We start from the raw sequence: 11,557 nt of genomic DNA on the forward strand, positions 1-11,557 counted from the left end.
CTCTCTCCCGCCACAGCCAGGTTTGCAGAGGAGGCGTGCGCCCTGCTGACATCCTCCAAGTTCGAGGCCTGCCACCGCACTGTGGGTCCTCAACCCTACGTGCAGAACTGCCGCTACGACGTCTGCTCCTGCTCCGACGGCAGAGACTGCCTTTGCAGTGCCGTGGCCAACTACGCCGCAGCCTGTGCCCGGAGAGGCGTGCACATTGGGTGGCGGGAGCCCAGCTTCTGTGGTGGGTGCCCTCCCTCCCCGCCAGTCCCCACACAACCCAGGCGAGCCCTTCTCGGGTGCCCTGCGAACTGCTGGTCCTTTTCTAGACACTGTCTCAGCATTATTGCATTCAGAACTGGGCCCAAGGGCATTCAGCAAGCCTGGATCCTGAGAACTCTTCATTTGCAGCCTCTTTTTTTCTTCCATCTCCAGCAAGACGCGGTGGTGGGAACTGGCTCTCCCACAGGATAGTGTGATTACTCTGGCCTGTCCTAAGAGCTCGAGCTGCACCCTCCTACCTGGAGGTCCAGAACCTTGGAGTCCCTGCCAAGCAGAAATTTCCTGTGGCTGCTGCCACCTAGAGTTCAATACGTGTATGGGCAGGTTGAGGAAAGAGTGAGTCCCAGATCCCAATGGGTCTCTGCATCCCGGAGGGTCTCAGGAAGGCAGTAGGGAAATGCACACACCAGTCCTTCCTTATAACTCCAGGCAAACCATCAGTGGACTCCTGGCCCAAATCTCTAATAACACAGGCTGGCTGGCCCAGCATGGTCAGGCAATGCCAGCGGTGTAACTAAAGCCTGAACCTTCTTCCCTCTTGAGGCATAGGTGGGAACTGTCTCCCTGCTAGGTGACTACACACTGAATAAAAGATAATTAGATTAAGTCAGGGGCAGCCAAGGAAGACCTTCTGGAGGTGGTGTACTTGACCAGGCCTTAAAAAGACTCCACCTTGGCCAAAAAGAGCTGTTCCACTGTGGGACAGTAGTAGTGATTTGGGGGAAATGAGGGGGATATTCTGAGAGGATGAGGTGTCATAAATATTCTGAGTTTTGGAGTGATTTTTAGGATGTGCTTGGAGACAAAAATGTCCATGGTCTTGGCAGAAGCAGGAAAATAGAGGAGCTATGAGAAATGGTGAAAGGCCCTAATCTCATATCATGTATTTGAAAAGAAGCTTAGGTAGGGGGCTCTAGAAGTGTCTAGACCCTTCTAGAAGGGTTGGGGCCTAAGTGCCATCTTGTGTTTGGAGTCTAAGCAAGGTCATAAAAAAGAGGAGCAGAGGCAGAAGTAAGTACAAAAGAGACCATGTTTATGCAGGCATGTTGTTGTGCCTCCCTGTTGCTCTGGGCCTGGCATGACACAGAGTCATGGCCAGCAGCCAGAGGAGGAGAATCTGAGGCCTTTCTGGAACCAGCCCTTGACTTCCCTGCTCTGTGGCCTTGAACTCTTCATCTCGCCCTCCATGCCATAGCTTCGGCCTCGGGGTTTGCTGTTTAGAAATTAGGCAGAGTAGTGAGGAGTAAATGGCATACTGTTCGTGAATATGCTTGTCTGCTATATAATGGTTCACCCGCATTAGAAATTCTGTATTATCAGTGTGCTGCAGCATCGGAAGGATTTCCTAATTTAGGGCACTGTCCCAGAGGCTGAGGGCTTACCACCATATTCGGTAATCTTGAAAGAGCCATCGTCCTTCACCTCCATTGAGAACAGAACAGGCGGGAACAGGCTGAGATCTGGTTAGGGAGGCAAAAAATTTGAGGGGAGGTAGGAAGGAGTTTTCTGGATCTATGGGCTAACTTGGAGGTAAACCAGAGTAAAGGTTGGCCAGAGGGCCCGGGAGGCCTGAACCTAAGGAGGATGGTCATTTTCCTCCTGAAAAATGAACAGAGCTCCTTAAGCCACTAACTCCATCCTTAAGAAGAACCACGCCCACTGGGGATGCTCAGGGAGCAAGGATGGTTCACGCAGCTCCTCTGGGATTCTGAGAGAAGTACACCCTTTTTTCCTCTTCTTATAACTGGGCAAGAGCCCAGGCTCCCTGCAGGCAGGGACCAAGTCTTATCATTTCTGCATTCGTGAGCCTAGCACAGCCCCAGGACACAGTGGACGCACAATACCCTTCTGTTAAGTTGAGGTGTGTACCACTTCTGGAGAAGAAGGCCAAAAGAGATATTTCACAGGGCTCTCAGCCAACTCTCCACTCCAAATGCTCCTTAATGGGTGAAACGTGACCTTATTATCATAGGTTCAGTGGCCTGAAAGTGAGTCACATCTTTATGACCCAACACGCCCCATCTTAACCCACCCTGCTCTAAATATTCATCCACTGACCCAGCCTCTCTGCTGGTTCAGCGAAGAATCCACATCTAATATGGCGACGGGGCCCTCTCCCTTCTCAGCTATCCTCAAACCCCGAGCCCTGAGCATTTGCAGGAGGCAGAATCCGCAGGGGCTCCCCAGATGCTCCCACCCCCATGTCTGCGGCTCATGGCCTGGTCTTCCTGTGACAGCTCCCGTGGCACGTGCTGCCCGTAGGTTCCTACTGTAGAAGTGGATCCTAACAGAGAGGGCAGGGCTTCCAGTGGTCTCAGGATTGTGCTCAGAGTGAGGCCCTCCCTTCCTGGACAGCAGCTGGTGCGCAGCAGGAATGCCTGCCTAAAGGGCAAAGGGCTTCCCACACACCCCAATAAAGAATTTCATCACTGGGGTGCTCCCAGGAGTGTGTGCAGTGGCCAGATACCCCAGGAGTTTCAGGCCTTCCTCGCCTAGGCCTTTCTCTGGAATGCCCCTCCCTTCGGGACCCCGCGGAGCTCAGGCTGTGTTTCTCCAGTCATCACAGTGATTCAGTCGCCGTGACTGACTGTGTGCCACAAGCCGGGCCTGCCTCAGACCTGGTTGGTTCGCTCAGCCTTCACAACAAGCCAGGCGGGTATGAGTCCCTTCCAGCCAGGAAACTGCTCAAGGTCACGTGGTAACTAGTGACAGAACTGGGTGTCAGATCCAGGAATTTGGGAGACAGAACCCATCTACTTCCCTGTGTTGTAACACTTGGCCCCACGACCTCTTGGCTCTTGGACGCCGTGCTGTCCTTCTGTGGGAGGCCGGGGAGAATGAGGGCAGCAGGGAGGCAGGGCTGCCCGCCTCCTGGAGCAGGTTCAACAGCGGCCGGCTCTTTGCGGCTGTCCTCCAAAGCACGGCTCCTTAGGGCAGTTTGCTTTTAGGGCATAATGGTGAAGAGCGTGAGCTTTTGGGTCACGGAGAACTGGGTTCAAATCCTGCCTCAGCTTCTGCCTGGGAGGCATGATCTTGACCAGTCACTCAGCTTACGTTGAGTTTTCTTCCGTGTAGGATGGGGGCCATGAGATCTAGCTCAGTGAGAGGCGTAAAAGGCATAAAAACTGTGTGAAGAGCAGAGTTACAGTAGGGGATAAATTAATGATCTTTATCCAGAGAGAAATGTCCTTGCCTGGCACTCCCAGTTCTTTTTAATAGTCACAATATCAACATCCCCCCAATTTCTACACGTCCCAGGCTTTAAGGCTTTGGAAACTGCTACGGCGGCAGCCCTCGGGTTCAGCAAAGGGGAATCCATGTGCGTCTGTTATTATCAGAGATGTTTGTGAGCCTGAAAATGCAGTTTTGCTCAGAGTGGGAAAGGAAGGTGGTGATCGTATAGCTATACTTGGAGTCTCGGCTGCAAGGGTGGCACCCCAAGTCTCAGAACCCCAGCCCTTGGCATCTGTGTGCTTCCATGCTTCCACTGAGGCCTTCCTCCCCTCCCTTCTCTCCCAGCACTGAGCTGCCCACCGGGCCAGGTGTACCTGCAGTGTGGGATCCCGTGTAACATGACCTGCCGCTCCCTTTCTTACCCGGATGAGGACTGCGATGAGGTGTGCTTGGAAGGCTGCTTCTGCCCCCCAGGGCTGTACCTGGATGAGAGCGGAGACTGTGTGCCCAAGGCCCACTGCCCCTGCTACTATGATGGCGAGATCTTTCAGCCTGAAGACATCTTCTCAGACCATCACACCATGTGGTAAGTACGAGCTGTGGGATCGCGGACCCCAGGAGTGGCAGAAGTCAGAAAGAAAATGGTCCTCCATGTCCTTCATTTCATGGGTGAGAAACAGAGGCCCAGGAAGGGAAGGGACTCGCCCAGAGTTGCACAGCTGGTTGGAAGCAAAGCTGAGATTCACCCAGCTCGAATGACTTCCTTACCTTGTGGGGATTTAGAACAGGCTACCAGCAAGACTGCTTCGGCTTTATTGCCAACTCCTGTTTGCTGGCTTCCCCTTTTGAGAACAGTAAGTATCCCCTCCACTCTAGCCCCCTGGCAGGGTTCTCACGCAAGGGCATTTGAGCCAGAGGAAGACTGACTGTGGCAGCTTTTCCTCCCTGGTGCATGGCATCTTGATCTGCTTCTTGCACCGCCTGAAAAATAGCTCCCGCTGTATGCACTTCTTGTGGCCTTTTGCCCGGGGCCTTGGTCACAGTCAGTTTCAGTAGAGCCGTCACAGCCACGAGAGAAACCGGTAACGCATCATTTGTTGGGCAAATGCTTCCTTGGCATGTGCTCTGCCCTGGGTGCTGGAAGGTGAACAAGATACACTGTGGGTCCCGAGGAAGCTGACAGTCCAGTAGAGGAACAAATGCACATGTCCTGATTCCAGAATATTCTGTCATGGAAGGAGAGACTGTAGTGTGAGGAGCCCTAAGGCATCCATCCCAGCTTTAGTGATGATCAGCACTTTGACAATCTTATTTATGTATCCCCACCTCTCCTTTTTGGCTGGAATAAAGAAAATCTCAACTCTTATGTCATTTCATCTGAAAATGTTTAAGTCTGTGTTTCTAACAGATAAGCACTTAAAAAAAAGTGACCGTAATATCATTATTAAGCGAAGTGTTAACAATAATTCCTGATTACACCTAATGTTCCACCCGTGTCCACTTTTTCCTGTCCATCTCCAAATGTCTTTTTATGTAGAACTGGTATGTTGAAATCAAAATCCAAACAAGGTCTAGACATTGCATTTGGTAATGAAGCTCACTTAGCTGAATTTACAGTCGTTCCTGATCTCCTGTGCCCGAGGAAGGTTTTTTACACTCAGAGTACAGTAGTTGCTGTCATCGGAGTTGGATTTCAGCACAATATGTTCTATTTTCCCTTGGGACCGTGACCTCCCCAAGAGTAGAGACCATATCTTAGGCCCTGATTCCTAGCACCCAACATACTTCTGGTAGGAAATAGGTACGATCAATGTTTCTTGAGATGAAAGAGCATTGTGTTTGGTACACTTGCCGTTTTGGAGACATAAAAAATCTCTACTTATTCAGGAAAGGGCAGATTGCTTCCAGTTGGAGAAGACTCGGTGTAAGAGGTAGCTTTGGGTTTGAGGAGGATTCTAACAGTGGACATGGGGTGGGCCCATGGGATGAGGGCTTTGGGGTGGGCCCATGCCCAGGGACTGAAACCCACAAAGAGACCTTACCCATTATCAAGGTTAGTCCTCTGTCTGAGGGAGGAGAGAAGCTTGGAGGGATGTTGAGGGACTTTGAAAGGTAGGGTGAGGACTTGAGCAGTAGGCAGTGAGGACCTCAGAGGTGTTGAACAGAGAGCAGATAGCATCAGTGCATTCTGGAACCTTTGAGAGGCATGAAGACCGGGAGACCCACTGTGGGAAGAAGTGGGCACAATCTGGTCAAAAGGTGTTAAGGCCCTGGGCCAATACCAGTCGTGGAGATGGAGCAAGGGGACAGACACCAGAGACCCTGGGAAGTAAACAGACTGGGGGCGTGGTAGGGGGATGAAGGGAGGACAGGAAGAGCAAGAGGGCTCTTTGTTGGTAGAGGAAAGATAACGTGTTTGGTTTCAGCCCAGATGAATGCATTACTGAGAAGGCATGTTGGTGAGTAAATGGAAACAGTCACAGGAATGATGGGTGCGGGTGGAACTTGAGTCTGGACAAGATTCGTGGGAAGGTCGGGGAATAGCCGTGGGGGTAGTGAGGTTCATGGAGGGCGTGGGCCAAGGAGCAAAAAAGGGGACTGAGTCCAGAGCTTGGGGAGATGTTTAGAGGACCAGGGCAGGAGAAAGAGGACCCCATGAGAGAGGCCAAAGGATCAAGGCCAGCAAAAAGGCATAACTAGGGCAGAGCCCTGTTGTGGAAGTGAAGGGACCAGGGGAGTAATAACATCTGTCGGGTTGAACATTGGGCCTTCGCCCAGTGGTCGTTTTACTGCAGTTGTCCGGCTGTGATTTTTAGGGCGTTTCTCTCTGGGACCTTAAAACAATGTTGTTAGGAGTCAAGCATTGCTTTTTTAGCAAAGAATGTGAGGCTTAGAGAGATTATCGCTTTCCCAAATCATTTAGCAAGTGACAGGACCCAGGGACTCTTGAACTTTTCCTATTACATGGAGAGTAGGCGGCTGGATTTGGCGATCAGAAGGTCATGGTGGCCCCCATGTTGCAGTAGCGTGGTGAGGAAAGCAGCCGGAGGGTAGGAGGCTGGGGTAACTTGGAGAGCAGCTAGTGTCCCTGGTCATTTTACTATATTGTAGGCACAGGGAAGGTGGGAGATGAGGTACCGTGGGCCCTGGGTGAATAGGGCTTGGGGGGGAATAGCCCTGGCTTCAGGCTGTCTTTGGGATTTGCACATCAGTGACCTCTCCATGATATGGAAACCTCCTCTTTCTGGTCTTCCCTTCAGGCACTAGCTGAAAGCTAGTGACTGTTCTCTCTCCACTTCCCAGAAAACTGGGATTTCCGGAGAGTAGGAGTTAACGGGAACTCAGGGCCTGTTTGTTGCTCTTTATATTTACTCTTGAGATGATCATGAGTCCCATGGATGCATGCTGGGGGCACCTACAACAGGTGGTAGGAAGGGCAAACACCTGTGCTAGCGTGTGTCTTCAGGCCATTTGGCTGGTCATCGAATGGGCCTCCCCATAGAGTGCTTGCCCTCTTGCAAGCCAAGATCTGGGACAGGAGTTGATTGTAAACCCTCCTGCAAGGTTTCTCTTTTCTTCTTTCTAAAAATAAAATTAAGCTTTTGTTTTTAAAGATTTATTTATTTATTTGAGAGCGAGAAAGAGAGCAGGAGCAGGGGGGAGGGAGAGGAAGAAGCAGGCTCCCCACTGAGCAAGGAGCCTGATGTGGGGCTTGATCCCAGGATGCTGGGACCATGACTTGAGCTGAAGGCAGATGCTTTCTGTGTGAGCCACCCAGGTGCCCCAAAATTAAGCTTTTGGGTCACGTCCAGATGACAGATCTGACATCTGCGGGAGGATATCTGTAAATTGAGTGTTAGCTAAAAACCAGAGGGTGCGGTTTCTGAAAGTGCCCATGTCAGGAAGGACTGATTCTCTTGCTCATTCGGTTCAATTTTGATTAAACAGCAGCCACATTGAAAATGTTCAAAATCATTACAGTCAGAGAAGTACAATTAAAACAGTGAGTGTTACTCATATCTATTAGAGTAGAAAAACTGGAACTCTGGATAATGCCAAGTATTGGCAGGACTGTGGAATATGAGGCCCCCGATCTGCTACGGGTAGGACATACCCTGGTTCAGAGAACCCAGTAGCTTTCCAAAACTTCAAGCTGATGATGTCATACCTCTGCTTGGAATTCTTTTCTTTTCTTTTTTTTTTTTTTAAAGATTTTTATTTATTTATTTGACAGAAAGAGACAGTGAGAGAAGGAACGCAAGCGGGGGAGTAGGAGAGAGAGAGAAGCAGGCTTCCCACTGAGCAGAGAGCCCAAAGTGGGGCTCCATCCTAGGACCCTGGGATCATGACACAGGCCGAAGACAGAGGCTTAACAACTAAGCCACCCAGGTGCTCCCCTGCTTGGAATTCTTAATAGTTTCCTTTCAGGAGGCCTTAGGATAGAGACCAAATCCTCAAGATGGTCTCCCAGGGCCCATGCACTTCGACCCCTGCCAACTCCTCCCCTCTCCAGCCTCTTGGCCTTCCTTATTCTGGAAGGTGCGTTGCTCCCTTCAAGTGCAAGGTCAGCTGCCCCTGGGAGAGCAGTTGGCACAGTTTATGCAAATTAGATATCCACCCTTGAGATCCCCACAGTTCCTTCTGGGGCATGTATACTAAAGAAATCCTCACACTGGCTCTTAAGAGCACAGGTATGAAGATGTTAATCACATCTTTGTTTGCGGTGGCAAGGAACAGGTGACAATCTACGTCTATCCATGGGAGGGTACATATGTAAAATGTAGTGGATGCAAACAATAGAGAGCCAGGCAGCCTTAAAAGGACCCTGGCAAGTTGGTATGTATTAGCAGGGTGGATTGTTTGTTTGTTTGTTTTTGTTTTTTGAGAGAGAGCAGGGAGGGACAGAGGAAGAGGGAGAGAGTCTTAAGCAGGTTCCACACTCAGTGCAGAGCCCAACATGGGGCTCTATCTCACGACCCTGAGATCATGACCTGAGTTGAAATCAAGAGTCAGATGCTCAACCGACAGAGTCCCCCAGGCTCTCTGGCAGGGTTGACTCTTAAACACATGGTGCTAAAGAAAACAACCAAACAGTGTGATATACGAGATAACACTGCTTGTGTAAATTAAACATACACACGCGTGAAATAAACACACTTTATGAGAGTACATTCAGGCAGATATACATTAAACAGAATAAGATTGTATTAGTTTTCTTTATCTATGGCTGCATAAAACAATGAACCTCAAATGTAACAGCTGAAAACAGTGAACATGTACAATCTCCCTCTAAGTTTCTCGGGTCAGGACTGCCGGAGCAGCTTGGCTGGGTGGCTCGGCTCGGGTTGGCTCCAAAGCCTGGAATCATCTGGAGCCTCAAAGGGAGCTGGAGCCTCCAGCCCCAGCTCATTCACACAGCTCTCGGCAAAAGGCTTCAGTTCCTCGCCCTGTGGACCTCTCCACTGGGTGGCTTGTGAACTGGTTTCCCCAGAGTGAGTGATCCAAGAGAGGGCACCAAGAGAGAAGCCATAGTCTTTCATTACCTAATCTTAGGTGACACTTGGTATGTCACTGTTGCCCATCCTGTTGGTCACATGGACCAACCTTGGTGCAACTGAGATGACACAAGAGTGTGAACACCAGGATACAGGCATCACCAGGAGCCCTTTAGGAGACCAGATATCATAGAAATAGTGGTGCGTGAGAGGGGAGGGGATTGGGATTGGAGGAGAGGAAGAAAAGAATATAAAAAGTATATTGAGTACTTTATGCAAAGCCTTGTGCTGGCTGCTGAGGAGATAATGAGTGAGACCAGTCATGGCTTCTACCTTCTTAGATCTCATAGTCCAGTGATGGGGAGAGAGAGAGAGAGAGATGTTAACCAGATAATAACTCCAATGCACGCAAAGGAATGAGGGTAGGAGGAAGAGAAGTATGGTCTATGAATGCTTGACATGGGCTAGAGGAAGGGCAGGCGGGGTTCCAAGCACATGGGACCAAGGATGCCATCTTAGGGATTTGGTCTGTATCCATCAGTTCAGAGTTTCTGCTTCGTCTGGATGAGAAGTAGTGTGGCTCGAGAAGTCAGTCTGAGCGCCAGTGATGTTTTGGAGATGAAGTCCAAGGGCCGGATGATGGCCAGATATGGGGGTGGGGAGAAGGCGGTGGCAGGGCTGACCCCTCATTTGCTGGTTTGTGAACGTGGATGGATGGTGGTATCATACAATAAATCCAAGCACTGGAGGACGACTGGCTTTGGTTGGTGGGGGGGTCATGAGGTCAGTTTTGGACATACTGACTTTGAAGTCTTTGAGACACCAAGATGGCGATCCTGTAAGTGCTTGAATGTATGGATCTCGGGTTCAAGGTGGGAGATCCCAGCTGCTGATGTGAGTGTGCGAGTCATCTCTGTCCTAGAAGCTGTGGATGACAGCACGGGGTGAGAAGAGAGAGCGGAGCAGGGAGTCAGTGGCAGGGGGTGGGGGGGGGCGAGCCTAAGGGAGCAACCAGGAAGGTAAGAGGAAACCAGGAGGGATTTTTTTCTTTTTCTAGAAGAACAGAATAGTCACAGTGATGAATAATGTTAAAAGGGATCAGGTAAGGAAAGAACTGAAGACATTCCATTAGGATTGGTAACACAGAGGCTGCTGGGAGCCCCAGCAGGCTGTGTTTCCGTTGACTTAGGAGACTGCCTGAGTTGGAGGGGTCAGAGGGTGAGTGGGAGGCAAGGAAAAAGAGTTGGCCAGGGTCTCCGCTCTTGCAAAGCTGGGCTCCGACCTTCCTGTCTGCAGCTACTGTGAGGATGGCTTCATGCACTGTACAACAAGCGGAACCCCAGGAAGCCTGCTGCCCGACACCGTGCTCAGCAGTCCCCTGTCTCACCGCAGTGAGTACTGGGCTCTCCATCTCCCCGCTGGGCTGCTCTGTCCCACGTGTGCATGCATTCGGGCATGGGTCAGGACTGACACAATGTTTGTGTCTGTATAACTGACTCTCAGGCCTTGAAGTGCTTTCGCATGTGTATACCCAGATTATTGAGGCAAGGAGGAAATTTAGGGGGAAAGATTGAGTTCTCTGCAAGGTGGATTCAGTGGGATTTCTGTTTTGCCCATGGTGACCTTAACCTAGAGGGCAGCTATAAGTTGGTCGCCTTGATTATAGGCGACCTTGGCTCCTTCCTTGGCTTCCTTTTGCCCACAGACATGCTGACAAGGATATCTGTCTGTCTATCTATCTATCTAATCATTTTGATTTATTTTTATTCATTTTATTCATTTTTATTCATCATGATAAGTGCATTCATTAATCCCCCCCCCCCCCCGCCACCATGCCCCTCCATTTCCCCTCTGGTAACCAGCGCTTTTCTAGTCTGTTTCTTTTCAGAGTCTGTTTCTTAGTTTCTATTTCTCTCTCTCTCTTTTTTTCCCCTCTGCTACTTTGTTTCTTAAAATCTACATATGAATGAAATTATTTGGTGTTTGTCTTTCTCTGATTGATTTTTCAAAGCATTAATACTCTCTAGCTCCATCCATGTTGCTGCAAATGGCCAGATTTCATTCTTTTTATGACTGAATAATATTCCACTGTACATTTATACACCACCTCTTCTTTATCCGTTTGTCTATGGGTGGACGCTTGGGCTGCTTCCATAGTGGGGTTACATAAATAATGCTACAGTAAACACGGGGCGCAGGTATCTTTTTGAAGTAGTGTTTTTATTGCCATTGGGTAAATACCAAGTAGTAGAATTACTGGAATTATTGGTAATTCTATTTTTAATTTTTTTGAAGAAACTTATGCTGTTTTCTAGAGTGCCTGTACCATCTTGCATTCCCACTAACAGTGTAAGAGGTTCCCCTTTCTCCACATCCTCTCCAACACTTGTTTCTTGTGTTGTTGATTTTAGCCATTCTGACAGGTGTGGGGTGGTATCTCATTGTAGTTTTGACATTTCCCTAATGATGATTGATGTTGAACATCTTTTCATATGTGTGTTGGCCACTGGATGTCTTCTTTGAAGAAATGTCTGTTTATGTCATCTGCCCATGTTTTATTATTTTTTTTTTTTAAGGTAGAACCTAGCATTTTATTTAGATCTTCATTAAACTGTTGG

General features: G+C 49.5%; 1 protein-coding gene across 1 annotated transcript in view; it reads left to right on the top strand.

Moving 5' to 3' along the window:
- VWF (von Willebrand factor) overlaps positions 1 to 11,557 on the top strand; it is a 133,899-nt gene that overhangs the window by 51,996 nt on the left and 70,346 nt on the right. The window contains exons 15-17 of the mRNA XM_059403765.1: positions 17 to 232; positions 3,790 to 4,030; positions 10,236 to 10,330. Of these exons, the coding sequence (XP_059259748.1) occupies positions 17 to 232; positions 3,790 to 4,030; positions 10,236 to 10,330 (552 nt within the window). The remainder of the gene's footprint in view (positions 1 to 16; positions 233 to 3,789; positions 4,031 to 10,235; positions 10,331 to 11,557) is intronic.

Source organism: Mustela nigripes, chromosome 6 (genome assembly GCF_022355385.1).
Source record: "Mustela nigripes isolate SB6536 chromosome 6, MUSNIG.SB6536, whole genome shotgun sequence".
Classification (NCBI taxonomy): domain Eukaryota; kingdom Metazoa; phylum Chordata; class Mammalia; order Carnivora; family Mustelidae; genus Mustela; species Mustela nigripes.